The 17,909-nt window shown below is 34.4% G+C and overlaps 1 protein-coding gene across 3 annotated transcripts in view; it reads right to left on the bottom strand.

The window, feature by feature from the left end:
* Positions 1-6,755: 6,755 nt before the first annotated feature.
* LOC145285800 (uncharacterized) overlaps positions 6,756-17,909 on the bottom strand; it is a 271,389-nt gene continuing 260,235 nt past the window's right edge. For 2 of the 3 annotated variants that reach the window (XM_080134177.1, XM_080134176.1), the window contains 2 exons: positions 17,196-17,404; positions 6,756-11,027 (listed from right to left, as the gene is read on the bottom strand). In XM_080134177.1, the coding sequence (XP_079990303.1) occupies positions 10,784-11,027; positions 17,196-17,404 (453 nt within the window). In that variant the 3' untranslated portion in view covers positions 6,756-10,783. The remainder of the gene's footprint in view (positions 11,028-17,195; positions 17,405-17,909) is intronic. The other variant, XM_080134178.1, reaches the window with a different exon arrangement.

Below are 17,909 nucleotides of genomic sequence, written 5' to 3'. Positions count from 1 at the left end.
TCTCTCTCTCTCTCTCTCTCTCTCTCTCTCTCTGACAACATACGATGTTTGAGCATATCATTTTGCTTGGGTGGCAATCAACAATGTATAAACTTGGCAGGTTGCAGTCACTTGTTATCAACTCTGATCTGGGCTCCTCAAGAAACATCGCCACTGCCACCGCCACCGCCGCTGCTGCTGCTGCTAATTTCTTTCGCTTTTTTAAATGACCGAAATGAGTGACAAATGTTTTTTGCTTTCAAAACCCCTTCTTCGTCGTCTTCTTTTTTCCTTTATATTTGGCCTTTTTTTCTTCCTTCTTTTTCTTTCATATATATTTTCCTCCTTATTCCTCTTCCTCTTCTTTTATTTCTTCTTTTCTACTTCCTCCCTTTCTTTGTTTTAACTACCTCTTCTTTTTCTCTGTTTTCGTCGTCTTCTTTTTCTTCTCCTCTTTTTTATTTTTTCATCTTCATCTCTTTCTCCATCTTCGTCGTCCTCTTTCTAGTTTCTGTCTTTCTTGTGTTTTCTCCTTTTAATTTCTCTTCTACTTCGTCTTCTCTCGTTCTCTCCTTCTTCATTCCTTTATTTCTTTTTACGACCTGACCCCTTCCCCTCTCTCTCTCTCTCCATGTCTTCCTCTTCTTTTCCTCGTCTGCTTCGTCGTCTTCTTTCTATTTTCTATCTCTCTTATGTTTTCTCCTTCTAATTCCTCTTCTACTTCTTCTCTCTTTTATTCTCTTCTTCGTCCCTTTTTTCCGATCTGCCCCTCCCACTTTTTCTCCATAACTCTCCACTCATTTTCTTCTTTATTTTCTTTAACTTTATATCCCATTACTTTCGTTTTCTTACTCCAAACACCAAACATTTCCAGCTACGGTATAACTGGAAATGTTTTCTCAATCATTAAATCAGTTCTCTCTGATAGGTTCATAAGAAATCAGAGGCCCTCAGTATTAATGCTGGAGTCTCTCAGGGTCCATCCTGGGCCCAACTCTCTTCCTGATCTACATCAATGATCTCCCAAAACACATACTTAAATCATTCGTTGACATCTGTGCTGATGACACGACCATCTATGGCAACACATCAAAGGCCGTAAATGACAAAGTTCTCTCTGATTCTCTCTCCTCTGATCTTGGGCGCGTGGTACAGTGGGGGAAAGGTGGCTGGTTACTTTTAATATATCTAAAACCAAGCTCCTATCTTTACATCAACGCTCTGATTCCCATCTGGCATCAATTGAAATAGATGGCTCTCGTCTGGGGGAGGCTCCATGTTTTGATAAGCTTCTGGGTTTGACTTTACTCCTAACCTGAAATGGAACACGTACATCAAGTCTGTTACCAAGGTCACTAGAAAAATGGTAGCATCCTTCTATCGCTCCATAAGATATATCACTGCTGATGCAATTCTCTATCTATATAAAAGCCAAGTCGGTCCAAGGATGGAGTACTGCTGCCACATCTAGGCAGGAGCTGCTAAAAAACAGCCTACTCTGCCTTGACAGAGTACAAAATAGACTTCGTGGTTTCTTTTCTCTTCCATGCAATCTCTCTCCCACAGAAGAGACGTTGCGTGCCTGTCTTTGTTTTATCGTTATTTCCATGGCAAGTGTTCGTCTGGTCCCACCTCGCCAATCTCTGGTCCCACCTCGCCAATCTTTCACGGAAAACACCCGTCTAGCTGAAACCACTGTCAATAATTTTCCCCATTTTTATCTGTGCCTAAATCAAAACGTAGATTCCATGAACAAAGCGTCTTTCTTAGAAGTGCCCGCCTGTGGTTCTCTATTCCGTTCGCCTGTTTCCCACCTGACTACAACTTGGATGTCTTCAAGTCCAACATAAACAAATTTCTGATAAACCGCCCCCTTAAGTAAGACACTTTATCAAATCTCCATTACTAACGATTACTAAGGTACGGTATTATCCCATTGATTACTGTACACGCAATAACCCTTATCCCCGAGTGGCTTCCGAGCCTTGATAAGTGGTGACTACCATGTAAAAATATATATATATATATATATATATTTATCTCTCTGTCTTTATATATATGACTGTCGTTCCAATTTACCCAATTCTTAAAATTTTTCTTTCATTAACACTTATCTGTCCTTCCTACATTCCTTCTTTCCCTGTTCTTCTGTTTTCTTCTTCTTTCCCTTCTTTCTTTCTTTCTTTCTTCTTTTCCTTTCCTCTTGTTTCAATTTTCACACATCATAATCCTCCTCCACACACATCATCATCTCATATTTTGCCTTCCCTAAACAGCTTTCCTCTTTCACACAACTTGATATTAAGAACCCACACAAGTGAAAAACTCGAAGGAGATATTCGATAAAAGGTAACGTTGCCGGGCAACCATTTTTTTTTTTATTTTGTTGTTATTTATTTTCAGAGCCGATGCCCATCTAACTTTGTAATTAGCCGACAGCTCATGTTTTCATTTTATGACATCTACAATATCGATTGGATCATATAATTAACACTTACGGTTTTTCTTTTTATTCAAAGTTTGAAAAAAAAATCTGCTTAAGAAATCTCTCAAGTTCAAGTTGCATGTTGAGTTGTTTGGAATGTCGAGTGTTTAGTGGAAGCAGCAGCCGATATTGTTTAAAACTATCGACTTCTGATTCGACAATATCTCAATGAGCAGGGTTTTTTTTCAGCCAATCACAGGGGCAGAAATATTTACTTCCGAACGTGACAATATTTTGTTCGTAATATAAAAACTCTATGCATCAGTTCTTCCCCCTCTCTCTCTCTCTCTCTCTCTCTCTCTCTCTCTCTCTCTCTCTCTCTCTCTCTTTCATTTTTTATTCCAGTTTTTTACGAGTCCAAGCACGTGAGTCTGAAAAACAATATACAACATAGATTTTTTTTATTACTAAGTGTTTCATAACTATCTTTCATTCATAAAAAGCTAAAATTTAAAACCTTAAAAAACTTAGGCTTCGTTTTGTTTATTTGTTTGTTTCTAAGTTTTGCAGACTATGCGAAAATTCCAACTATTCCTGGAAGTATTCTTCGCGCTGACTATTAATTCGCTAATATATGTATTAATATATTAATCTCAACTAAATAAAATAGCTCAATACAAACAGAATATGGAGTAGAGCTTGTCGCAAGGAAAATACTGCAAATTAAAATTTAAAAGTAAATTCCTTGTTCGACAGAATACTCTAGAAAAAAATTTTCAAAAAATTTTTATTCTGCGAGGTTTCAAAGATTGCTATTCTTAACTTCAGAAGATATCTTTTAAAAAATTAGCAAATTATTATGATAGACAGGCTAAAATTTGCTGTTTATAGCATTAAATGAAGCAGCACTTTATGATGGTTGGTCATAAAATGTAAAAAAAAAATATTCATGTTAGTTAGAAGGTCCAGAGTTTATGAGGACTCACTCAATGGTAAATCCACAAAACGAACGGATTTTTTTTCAACAAATAGAAGTTCAAATTCAGCGGAACGTGCAAGTCAGTTGTAGAGTGGAAAACAATCCGATTGGAAAAGTCATTACAGAGCGAGAAATAATGCGATTTTAAAAGAAATTCAATGTAGCTTAAAAGAATATAAAATTCTTCATGCAGTTGCCGAGAAAAACAAAAAATCGTAAGGTTGAAATTCAGTCACTTAAATGTAATCCACTTATCTACTTCCATCGTTTGTCAGGCGTGAAATGGTAAGAATATACGGTATATTTGAAAATAAGGTCAATTCAAGTTAGGATCGTAAATGTGAAGGTGTTAGCCAAGCAGCGAAAGTCGTTTAGACAGCAAGGTTATACAATCCTAATATTAATAAGGAAAAAACTAAACTTTATAAAAGTGGAAAACATAGCAATATTACTAATCATAAGAATATCAATAATGGTGACGATAATAATAATAATAATAATAATAATAATAATAATAATAATAATAATAAAACTTAATAATCATAATGATAATGATAATAATAATAATAATAATAATAATAATGATAATAATAATAATAATAATAATAAAACTTAATAATCATAATGATAATGATAATAATAATAATAATAAAACTTAATAATCATAATGATAATGATAATGATAATAATAATGAAATAAAACTTAATAATAATAATGATAATAATAATGATAGTAATAGTAGTAATAATAATAATAATAATAATAATAATAATAATAATAATAATAATAATAATAATAATAATAATAATAATAATAATAATAATAATAATGAGGTAAATATTGTAATAAAAATTAAAGTGAAATAATGAAAATGAACTATGGAGATGATGTTGGTACTTATGTTATAAATTAAAATTAAATTTTTGGAGCACCATTGTAATTGATAAACTTAAAGAAAAAATAACAATAGTACTATTAAATAAGAAACAGTATCATTGCTGCCAATCGAAGCAAGGGTTATAAAGTTTCTATCAGCAATAATGAGAAGTAGAAAAGGTTATTTTTTTTTTCAGAACAGTAACTAAAATTAATAAAATGTAATAAATTTAGTAATAATAATAATTATAAGCATTACCAAAGATAATACGGATAAAAATACCTCAGCTGTAATAATAATTTGTTAATTTTTTTTCCTACGAAGAAAAGACTAGCATTCTTTGAAACTCCGCGGAATTAGGATTTTTTGATAATTGGTTTTGGAGTATTCTGTCGAACCATAAATTTACGTGTAAATTTTTATTTCCAGTCTTGATTTCTTTTCCTTATATATATATATATATATATATATATATATATATATATATATATATATATATATATATATATCATTGTTTTAACAAAAAACCAAGACATCGAGGGATGGACTTATAGCAACAAAAAGTGTATTTCATCGTTAGTTACAATTGTTTCAAGACTGTTCAGACAAATTCGAGCATTATATCGTTTTAAAATTTGCACAGGAACAGCCTTTCGTCAGACTTAATGAAAAAAAAAACACTTTAAAAATGAAACATAATGAAAACCATTTCCCCTATAAGGAAAGGAAGACAAGCGAAAATATACCTATATCTCATCTTAGCAAAGTATTTTAAAAACTTCATATATATATATATATATATATATATATATATATACATTTGTCTTTACACAAACAGTAGTTTGTTGCTACACAGTCATGAGCAGGTTTCGGTCTACTAGTGTTTACAAACTAGAGAGCTCATCGGGCAACAACCTTTATTTTCGAAAGCCGAATTCTAAAGGTTTTAAAATTCCGTTTTCAAAAATAAGGGTTATTGCCTGATGAAGTTTCTAGTTAGTAAATACTAGTAGACCGAAACATGCTCATGACTGTGTAGCAACAAACTACTGCTTGTGTAAAGACAAATGTAACTTGCTCTACTTCTGTATTGAGCACTCTCGTATGCACCTCGTTATATTTCACTGGTTACCCTACCTTTGGAAAATAGCAACCTCAAATTATATATATATATATATATATATATATATATATATATATATAGAGAGAGAGAGAGAGAGAGAGAGAGAGAGAGAGAGAGAGAGAGATTTATAAATATATATATATATATATACATTTTGTTTTTCTTTATGTTTGTTGTTGTCGCCCTTGTTATTTCTCAACGCACCATTCCATTTGGTAAAAGTCTATTCTCACGAACCAAGAGCGAGGAATCGATTCGATGTCGGGCACATGCGAGGAATCGGCACGTGCTCATATAACATTTTAGCTTAATTTATGTGTGTGTGTGTAACGGTAAAGATCAATCGTTTTTTGTTTGTTTATTTTTGTATTTTAGTTTAGTTTCGTATATGCAAACATGTATAATAGTTTAAAATATATTGATGTTATTTTCATAAGTATGTATACACAACTTAGAATTAATAAATTTACTAATTATTAAATAGAACATTTTGGTAGAAGATTACTAAATTAATGTAGATAGTTAGTAAGAATACTTGGGTTTAGTGACTTTGTTTGATAAAATTCAAAATACCGTAATGGAAACATATTAAAGGTATATGCAGCTTCTCTTCCAATTTTCGGGTTTTAATTACGTCAAATCGCACTTCATTTCCTTTTGACGGATTGATTGTTGCTATTTCTTCTGACAAGTTAAGACCATAATAGCTTCACTGATGATATAATAATTAAGTGATTGATTTTGCGCTACTAAACAGATACTGTCAATAATTGTAAACGTCAATTGAATTGAAGGAATAAATTATAAGATGGTCAACATTATTAGTTTTAGAATATAGTTTTTTGTCATTTATTCTCTCTCTCTCTCTCTCTCTCTCTCTATCTATCTATCTATATATATATATATATATATATATATATATATATATATATATATATATATATATATATATATTAGTGACCCCTAAACAGGGTAATATTGTCATGGAGCGTTATGTGCTATTGTTCTATGACGTTTGATTTGTGAAGGTGCTAGCTTGGTAGCAAAATTGTTTATTCACCTTACATTTAAATTTCTGCGTATTGGTACTGTTAGGTAAGCGGAAAAAGAATTCCATAAGCAAAAGAATTCCCAAAGAAAGAAGTTGTCAGTATAGAAAATATGTTAGTATCTGAGGAGTATATTTACATCGTTCAACCATTCTGTTCAAAAGCGATAAACCAATTTGATTCAGTGTTTTTATTAGTCTGCCATTTTATAGACTATGGATTTTATAACCAAATGCTAAGATAGTACAAACCAGTGATGATGCCAATTTCACGTCACATAAGAAAGAAGTATAAAGAAGAAAAATGACGAAGATGATTTAATTTAATTCAATTTATTTGGCAAAAAAAAAATCAAACAAACTTGCTTCAATCGCTTTTTAAGGAAAGGCCGATGGAAATTTACGCAGAATAGAATACAGAAGCCCATTACTTGTCCAAATTCACCTTGAATTGTTGCGTTGTTGATACACTTATTCCCTACCTTGGGAGTCTATTCCTAAGTCCACGAATCCTCATCGATAAAGCTGACCTCATCCGGTTCAATCAAAATCAGCAATCAAGTAGTTTCATAGTTCTCGTGTATATCTCTTTCTGATGCAGAACTGAATAATAAGTCCAAAGTATAGCATGATGTCCATCGAGGAGTCAGTTGGCAAAAATGAAATCACTACGTAATCATCGGCATTCAAAGAAGAAAAGGTGAAGCTTCTTGGGCCGGCTTTTGTAGAGCATATCCTATAGACCTTACACCATTAGTCTAGCCAGTCTTTGAGCTCTCTCGATATGTTGGATATCACGTATTAAGTACAGAGCAGATGGCTGGACACTATACCCTAACAGTGGTCTGATAAGAGAGAGACAAAAGAATGAGAAATATTTAAGGAATGCGTTTGCAGAAAGAACTCTACGAGAAATAGAATACTCCTTGCTTTTTTTAGCATTCTAAATGCAATGTTTAGATGGCTTGGAGGACGAGTCGACCAAAAAGGCAAAATCTTGAGCAGCAGATGATGATGATGATGATGATGATGATGACGACGACGACGACGACGACGACGACGACGACGACATCGGTTTACTTTTGTATTACGCAGAATTTCTGACATGACCCACGATAGAAACGAGAACCTGCAGTTTAAATCCCGTTTGTTGTCCCGTGAGTCTTGCTCGGCAACGCCCGAGAGACGACGAAAACCGCCGAGTTAAACAGAGCGAACAGAAGTCAATACAAAAACGAAAAGAAATAAATAAACACCCTACCGTAATAAATTCATAAAATTTACTGGAGTTTTTTATTGTCAACTGTGTTTTTGTTTTTTGTTTTTGTTTTATTATAATTTTTTGTTTTGTTTTGTTTTGTTTTTGTTTTTTTTTTTTGTTTTTTTGTTTTTTGTTTTTGTTTTTTTTTTTTTGTAATAAAAGTTTTGTTTCTTTGAATTTTAAGAGAAAAGGTGTATTTTTGTATTTTAAACAATTTTTGAATTTCTTCCAAAAAAAAATTTTTTTTTTTTTGTAAGCAGCCGACGGCGGCATTTTCTTTTTTTTTTTTTAATTCCGTTTCTGCAAAAATTTGTTTTTGAAAATACGTTTTTTTTTTCGTTGTTTTTTTTTTTGTTTGTTTATATTTTTTGTGAGAGGTTAGGGTTACACTTTTGAGAGGAGGCAACTTGTGATTTCTTGGAGATAGTAGTTTCCGCCGGTTAAAGGAAAGCAACGTGGAATTGTTCACTTTTTTTTTCCTTCTCACAAAAATAAAAACTTATTTGAGGCGCAATGAAACTCTTTCCTTTCCTTCCCCTCCCCCAATTTAGTGTCGTCTGCTCGTTCGCGTCTCTTTTGGCCACTTGGTTTCTAAGTGAATAAGCTCATTCGGCATTTTCCGGGCCGGGTTTTGCCGAGTGAGGCTCACGGAAAAAACGTGATTTAAAAAACATAAGTACCTAGAAATGATATGCACTTGTATTTGCTAGTAGTAAACGAAAACCGTTTCACAAAAGAAACCCCAAAACCTCTTTTGTAGGAACAACAAAAGTATTTATTAAAATGGAAGAAAGTTTGGCAATGTCCAAGTGCAGAAAATGAAAACCAGAAAATCATTTGGTTCCCAGCAAGTCTATCAGCAGTTATCTTCAGGCGAAGATCGTCAGTGTTTGAGTTTTGGCAAGCAGAGCAGATGGAAAGGATATCTTTCCCTGTTGCTTCCAGGATTCTCTCTGCTGACCGATCGTGATTCTTAAAGGGATTGGTGTGGTTATTCAGGGGCAAATAAAAGCAATGGATGCTTCAAGGTATATGTTTACTGTGTAAGCAAATCGCCCAGCAGGGACATTTATCCGCAAGAGAAAATAAGTCTTTATGACTGCTACAACACCAGCACAAAAAATCGTTACAGTTCGTCAACAAAACAGCAAGTTACTGTTATGCGTTGCGAGTTGTGTCAATACTTTTACATCCTCATCAATAACGAAATCGATGACAAAACCTGGACATGTGACGCCAGCGAAGAGCCGCAAGCGATCAGAACATCATTGTCTTTTCAAAGCTTTGTTTTCTAACCAATCATTGTCATGGAGTTTTCCCTTGTCTCCCAAATCATTCGAGTCTGAAATGGGGTCTCTCTTTGCATGGTTTTGTTTTCTGTGTCGCTCTAGAGGTTCACCATCCCAAGCTTTACCTTCTCACCCTTTCAGAAGTTTATTGCTAATTCGTTAAAGCGTTCCTGACTGGTAATATCGATGGGGTTGTGCAGGCATTTTTGAAAGCTAGAGTGCTTTTTCTCTATGATACTTGCTTTTTATATCCCACTTTCCCGACCTTGTGTCACATCTTCCTGTCATGGGAAGGAGATAAACAACTCATGGAGACGAGAGGATCGATTGGTTACGTCACGCAGCAATTCTTTAACCGACTAGTTCTGTCCGTGTAACACAATACAGGAAACAATTGTGAGTTGACTTGCCTCTACAAGCATCTATTTATCGTCATTATCCAAGGGAACACGTCAAGCCTGCTTTCGGCCTACAAAGACAGTAGAACATCTGATAACGTTATCGGATATTCCAGATATATCTCTATATATTTTTTTATTTTGCAATCGAAACAGATTCTTTAAATTAGAATAACAATAAAGTAAATATTTCGCTATCTACAGTTAGACAAAATTGTGACAGTTTCCTCAGCCCTACTACTTCCGTTCTAGCTCATGAGAAATTGTAAATGGGTGTTTTGTCTGATAGACCATCATTAGAATATTGCCCAACAGTACTAACGGACTTTCGCTATACAGTTTGGTTTTTAACAGAGACACCACCACCCCTTTTCCGAAATGTATTGTCCTCACTATGGCTGGGGAATTCCATGTACTCCCTGTAATGTAACTCTTCAGAACATCAGAGGAAGACTAACAGGTGTTACACCTTGCTCAAGAATGTCCTAGAACTGTGCAAGTGCGGTTTATGCATACACACTTACCTGAATACATACAGCGCCTAGTATACTCAAATGGTCACCTATATGGTACCGGCCAGGCTACACACTGCTTAACTTCGGTGATGTAATGAGAACAAGTGTGCCAACGCGATTAATAAATTTTTAGATAAACATTTTAGCGTATGTAAAATTGAAATCTAATAATTAAATTGGACAAACACGTTCGTTCGTTCGTTTTTTTTTGTTGTTTGTTTTGTTTTTTTTTTTGTTCTGTTTTTTTGTGAGGTTTGGATTGGGGGGGCTGTTTTTTTAGAGGTCTCTCTTTGTTATGCTAAAGATATTTTATATATTCCTATGCTTCAACTCTTGTATTTGGTGTAGCGAGTATGCCGATGTTGGTGTGCAATAAATCTTCGAGCGGGTGAGGTGTTAGAATATTTTATTGTATTTTAGGCCTTGAAATGGGAGATCAAGCAGAACACTACCGACATCTGAAGCTTTTTTTTTTTTTACTGCAGTAAAGTTTTTAAAAAAAAACGATAGAAACCTGCATGCCATTTGTGTGGAGAGATCAATGTTACAAAACTGGTCTGTTAGAAATGGTTTGCTCAATTCCAAAAAATATTTTTTTTCTATGAGAGATGCTCTTCGCTCTGGTCAGTCAAAATGACTGGCAGTGACCATACGAAAGCCGTACTTGAATAACATTGCCGTTTGACGACCAGACAAATCACGGTCATTTTCATATTTCCAAATCAAACATAGAAAATGAACTGCATTAATATCCACTTAAATTAAACAAACGTTTCTAACTAATTCAGTACTTCAATAATTATTGGTAAAGATCATTTACATTTAAATGTGGAGAAAAAATGCTAAATTCTTGAAGACAAGCACAAAAAAAACACAGGATGCGCATCATTATGGTTCATTTGTTTTGCTTGTGTTCTTTTTGCCATCCATCGGTTGGTCACCTATATGGCCGGGTGTTTCCGTTAAATCGTTGATGTTGGCGAAGAATTCCATCTCCTTTAGACTAGGCTTGTACCTTTTCAGCAACCCGTCATCTGTGTAGAAAAGTCCGGGCATGTACTTTTCGACATCGGTCTGTATGACTTTCTCTGGTTCTTGGTACCTGGAAACACAGGTCAGAAACGTAGAGAGACTAAAAGAAAAAAAAAACACTCAAAAGCAATAAAATCCAATAAAATAAAACGAAGGGTTGTGATAGAAAGCAAAAAGGAGGAGGATAGAGGTAAGAGAGAAGGGGTGTCAAGAAGGGGAAGAAGATGGATTTCAAGACAATGTTAACGTTACATCATGTTACAATATTTTCCTACGCTTCCTACATCTTAATAAAATACTTTTGTTATTAGATAGGAATAAATTGTAGTATCTGTGCTTAAATGGCCAATCATGACCTTGTTGGGATAATTGAGCATTATTGAGTAACGAGGGAGAAATGACAATTCATATTCCCTTATCAGGGGGAGAACAAGCAATCCTTCTAAACTAAGGACCCTTCGTGGCTTGGTGTGGAATGAATCCCTCTCCCACAGAAGAGACGTTGCGTGCCTGTCTTTGTTTTATCGTTGTTTCCGTGGCGGGTGCTCGTCTGGGCTCCAATCTCTGGTCCCCCTCGCCAGCCTTTCACGATAGACACCCATCTAGCTGAAATCACTGTCATTAATTTTCCCCACTCTTTATCTGTGCCTGGATCAAAACGTAGATTCCATGAACAAAGTTTCTTTCTTATTAGTGCACGCCTGTGGAACTCTCTTCCGTTTCCCACCTGGCTATGGCTTGGATGTCTTCAAGTCTAACATAAGTAAATTCCTGATGAGCCGCCCCTTTGGGTAAGACACTTTATCAAATCTCCAATACTAACGATTAGTATGATGCTGTCCCATTGGTTACTGTACACGCAATAATCCTTATCCCTGAGTGGCGTCCGGGCCTTGATAAGTGGTGACCTCCATGTAAAAAAAAATAGGAAAGATAGGGGTTCGAATCTTTAATAAACCTTGCTTGATTATCATAACAGACAATATGCTGAAAATAGTTCAAGCATATTTCCAAACAGAAATATAAAAACAGTTTTCATCTTAGGATAATAACAGCACTTGAGTTCTTAGTTTGCTGTTAATTAATGTTTTCATTGGGATTCATAAATTTTACTGTGTTATTTATTTTTTATGGCAGCTGTGTTTTTTCTGTTTTGTTTTGTTTTGTTTTGTTTGGTTTGTTTTGTTTGTTTGTGTGTTTGTTTGTTTGTTTGTTTGTTTGTTTGTAATAAAGGTTTTGTGTCTTTGAATTAGTGAACAAATATATTTTTTGTTTGTGTATGAAAAGTTATTTTGGTATTTTTTACGACCTGCCCCAGCGTAGTATAAACACTCTCCAAACCTTCTCCTGTTAATAATGGCTTTCGGAATAAACGCCCAAATCTCCCAATGTTAAGAACAGCTTTCGAAATAACCATCCCCAACCTTCCCATGTTAAGAACAGCTTTCGAAGTTGGGGATGTTTATTCCGAAGGACGTTCTTAATATGGAGTGGCTTGAGATGTTTATACTACGCTGGCGCAATGATACTCTGCCCTTACCTTTCTTTTCTTCCAATTTTTACCGTCTGCTCGCTTGCGTCTCTCTTTGCTCTCTCGTTATAATCCGGCGGTTTCCGTCGTTCGCCGGACGTTGCCGAGCGAGATTCATAGGAAAATGGGCTTTACACTGCAGAAGTACCGATTTCTACATATTGTGTCTAACTCTGCCCTTTGTGTGTGGGGGGTAAGTTAATAGTAACACTCTTTCACTTGACTCCCAACCATAACAGTATATATAATATATATATATATATATATATATATATATATATATATATATATATATATATATATATATATACTGTGTGCAAAATCAAGACTTCAAGACAAGCTATTGATGGCAACGAAAAGTGTATTTCATTTTATGTTACAATTGTTTCAATGTCCAGTTCGACAATTTCAAGCATTATATCGTTTGAAAATTTTCAAAAACCAGCATTTCTTCAGACTTTATGAATAAACACACTTTTGGCAATGTAGCATTTTTTTAATAGAAAGAAAATGATTATTTAAGAACAGAGTTATGTGAAGTTTCTACGGGGAGCCCTAAGCCATTTAAAAAAGTAATTTTTTTTAATAAATATATCCCATTTGTGGGGTCCTAAATTCCTTTATTTCCCGATGATTGATTTTTTGTAAAAAGAATTTTTTTTTAATTTGGTATCTACATTTATATTATGTTCGTAACAATCTTGTAAGGATATTAAGGTAAGTTTTAGTTTCGTATTAGTGGCAAGTAATGTTTATAGATTATCGTTTTATTGGTACAAGGATATAAGACTATTTCAGGTTTAGAATTTGATTGAATATGAGAATAAAGCAAAATGGGTGTATTAAATATATATAAACATTGTAGCGCATTTCGGGTGACGTGTTCTAATCTATTTTCTGTCTGAAAATTCATAGTTATTCTACTTGAAAATGTTTTTGTGTCAATGCGTGGGATGTTTCTCGCATGTTTTTCCCGTTAGGGATTCCCCCCCCCCTCTTTTTTCTTTCAATTCAAAAAATGCTACATTGCCAAAAGTGTGTTTATTCATAAAGTCTGAAGAAATGCTGGTTTTTGAAAATTTTCAAACGATATAATGCTTGAAATTGTCGAACTGGACATTGAAACAATTGTAACATAAAATGAAATACACTTTTCGTTGCCATCAACACCTTGTCTTCACGTCGCGATTTTGCACACACAGTATATTAATGCTCAATTATGAAATGTGATAATTTTGTAGCTTAATCCTTAAGTCAACCTTTTTTGGCTTAAAACCTATTGGTATATTAAAATTTAATGAATTGCACGAACTCAGTATATTACATATAAGTCTATATATATATATATATATATATATATATATATATATATATATATATATATATATATATATATATATATATATATAGTGCAAAATTTTGTTGAAAATTCAAAGACTCACGTTTTTTATATAACCTTCGTTTATTTCCTGGATTTTTTCTATTACAGCTGTATATATATAGGGTGTCCCAAAAGAAGCTGATGGGTAAAAAGAAATTCATAACTTTCTTAATTTTTTATATTTTTCTTTTATTTTATCAAATCCTTTAGAATAACCTTTCCAAGCTCATCATGAGACGTTACACTACCGAGGAGTGGATATTTATCGTAGTCGTATTTTCGGTTGAATGAGTCAATATCAGAAACTCAAAGACAATTTCGATGAAACTTCAACACAAGAAATTCCCCAACTCCCAATGCAATAAAAGCTATGGTGGCTCGACTTCATGAGCAAGGGTCTGTATGTGACCTCCATAAATCTGGTAGACCCCGTACGGCAAGAAGTGATAAGAATCGTCAGAGATTAGCAGAGAGTGTGGCCAAGGATCCATCCACATCAGTAAGAAGGAGATCAAGTCAAATTGGGGTCTCTCGATCATCTCTTCACAAAATGTTTCATGAAGGGGGGAAATTTCCATATAAAATTCGGGTTTTTATTACTGTACACATAGATTCGAAAAAGTTGTCAAAAAACAAATGTAGAACAAATAAATGTTATCAAAGGCAAGATAAGTTACTTTTCTACCTAACTGGATATATTTTTTGTGTTTTTATTCAGTGTAACATGTTTATTCAACTCGAAAACCATACAGTGTTTACCGATGTATTGGAAAATTCAAAATGGCAGCCGACTCTCTCTCGGAGAGGGTACTTTGGGAAAAGGTATTATAAATAATAAACTAGACAAAATACTGTTAGAAAACAACCGAATATATGTCAACTTATGTCACGATAACATATATTGAGCGAATTTCTAACAGTATTTTGTCTAGTTTATTATTTATAATACCTTTTCCCAAACGTACCCTCTCCGAGAGAGAGTCGGCTGCCATTTTGAATTTTCCAATACATCGGTAAACACTGCATGTTTTTCGAGCTGAATAAACATGTTACACTGAATAAAAACACAAAAAATATATCCAGTTAGGTAGAAAAGTAACTTATATTGCCTTTGATAACATTTATTTGTTCTATATTTGTTTTTTGACAACTTTTTCGAATCTATGTGTACAGTAATACAAACCCTAAAATTCAATAGGTGCAAGAGCTTCAGCCAATGACAATGGACAATTCCCTGCAGAGAGCACAAGAGTATGAACATGAAGATGGTGGACATTTGAGTAACATCATTTTTCATAACTAAAATTAGACCTTGTGAAAAACATACCCTAGATTAAGTTGTGTAAATAAAATTAGAATAAGTAGACTATGATATCTTACTTTATCGCAAAAAAATCACGGAGAGGCTCATCTACCTACATATGGAAATTGGTAAGCATAACTTAAATATTGAAGAAGTTAATCATATATATATATATATGCGCAATGTCCGTCCGACAAGGGCGCGTACATACATATAAAAATATGATCACATAAAAATAATCACATAGAGATAAAAAAAAAAAAAAAAAGTCAGCGACAGATAACATACATTTATACACAAAATACAAGAACACAGGTATACACACATATACATATGTGTCTATATACTTACACAAACACACATATATATATACAGATACAAACATCCATATGTAGTGAATATATATATATATATATATATATATATATATATATAATATGAAATACATAAACATACAGACATATATATGCATATACGGTGCTTGAAAGATAATATACGAACAAACCATAAGGACTCCATTCACCGACAAACTCATCAGGAGGTAATTGTTGTTTTTCAACAGATGCAAAAAGAAGAATTAAATTGTCACGCAAGAGCAAATAATCGGAGACATACGAAAAAAGGGAAGAAAAGGGGAATAGGAATTCATGTGAAACATGTATACAATAATATAAAATGTATAATTGAGATGGAAGGGGTATGAGATGACATATCTCCAAGCAAGTCTAAAAATTTAACAAATTCTTTCTGTCGACAAAATGACCGCTTGCGTGAAAGAATTGAGACAGACTCCAAAATCTTTAAGTGATTTTGATAGTCAGTCCGGTGCAATATTCTGAAACAATCCATTTTATAGGCATTGGCACAAGTTGGATTTTCAATTAAATGTTAGCCAATGGCAGATATCAAAGCAGAAGAAGGTCGAAAACGACGTGGCTTACTTAGTCTAATTTCTGCCGGTATATGTTGGTTGGTGCGTGTCTGCAAGTTCAAGGAGGTACGACCCACATAGCCAGTAGAACACTAGCAATTATATTCATAAATAACATTACTTTATGTGATGTGGGGTAAACCGTCCTTCGTGACCAGTGGGAATGCAAACCAATCGGAAAACCAATCGTAATACGACAAACGGGAAACAATTTGTTAGAGTTAATAATACGTCTACCCAAACACTCATCAGTGGTTATTGCTATACATCTAATGAAATGACTAGCCAATTTTTATGATTCCAGGTTCAAATGAATAGCTACAGCAGGAATTGGAATACACCCTACTATAGCTTGATTGTCACAGTTGGTGAATTTTAAAAATGCCATCTGGATGTGATGACATTAAAAGAACGATATCGAAAAGATTCCGTTTTAAACTTCAAAAAATGCCACAGAAACGTATGGAATGCTTAAGACTGCTTTTAAATCATCCTACATAAATTGTATATCAGCTTTTGAATGACATAAGGGACTCTAGGAAGGCGCGTAGTCTGGAAGGAATAATGAGAAGTGTGGGGAGAATAAGAAAGTCAGAACATCAGAGTTGATTGTCCAAATAAAGACTGTCATGGATAAGAACCGTCGTCTATCAATAGAGACAATATGTGCACAGTTTGATGTCAGTGTGGGAACTGTATACACAATTATTTGCGGGGAACTGAAGATGTGAAAAATGCACGAGTCTACAACTCCGTTTTTGTCACAAACTATTTGGTAAAGATAGGTATCAAGACAGTTCCTGCTCCCTGTGATTTTTGGTTATTCACTAAGCTCATTGAAAACCTTAAAGGCTGTCGTTATGAGACAATTGAGGAGATGAAAGAGGGTGTGATGAGTCATTGACACGCTCACGCAAGAGAACTTTCATCGGGTCTTCCAGAAGTTGTTGGAATAGTACAATAAGTGCATTGCAGCCGGGGGAGATTACTTCGAAGGGGACTAGAGTTTCATGTGTGTACTACCAATAACAGTGCCCATACGAAAAAAAAAGTCTCGTAACTTATTTAAGACACCTCGTATTTCACCTGGTAAATATTGGCATTGAACTAGAATGGACTTACTTTTTCGAAAGCCAGAGGATGCATGGATAGGCAAGAATACAGCAGGGGCACAACGTGAAAAACAAGCAGCACGTGGGATCTTTCCAGAGACTGATCAGGACAATAAGGACGAGCACAATGATCGCTAGGCTGACCACAATATACACGGTCAATTGGGACGAACTCTTCTGAAGATTGACCTCCGTTCTTACAATATCCGATTCAGATATCTGAAAAGAAAAAAATGATGTATTTTTTTTAATCACGGCTGCTCAAGCAAAACAAGAAAAAGTGTAGAAATATCACACGTGACATAACATATCTATTGCTATGCCGAAGATGACTCAATCAACGTTTGTTGCGCTGGAGCTTTTCACTCTATTTTTAATCACTTAATACAAATTCTAAAACGTTCCTCGGTTTTGGGATTGAATTACGTATTACACATTTACACACGTAGACCCAACACGTTGTAGCAGAGTACGTCGCGAGGAACATATGACAAGTAATAATTCGACTCCTTTTTTCTAACAACGGTGTTTCTGTCCTCATTCTACCATTACGCGTGACTTCTCCTTATGGCTGTGATGTCACCTACGTCTCTAACGTGGCCTTCTTCTCTGACGCCTGTCCTCTCGAACGTCATTTCGAACGTTCTCTCGAACATGATCGCCGGCTGTGCACACGCTTTTTTTTATAGTCTTTTTCGTCGTACATGGCTTGACATTTGCATAC

The sequence above is a fragment of the Euprymna scolopes genome, chromosome 10, assembly GCF_053919585.1.
Source record: "Euprymna scolopes isolate OS-2025 chromosome 10, ASM5391958v1, whole genome shotgun sequence".
NCBI lineage: Eukaryota > Metazoa > Mollusca > Cephalopoda > Sepiida > Sepiolidae > Euprymna > Euprymna scolopes.
The sequence above is the reverse complement of the archived record's forward strand: the minus strand, read 5'-3'. Positions and strand labels throughout refer to the sequence as shown.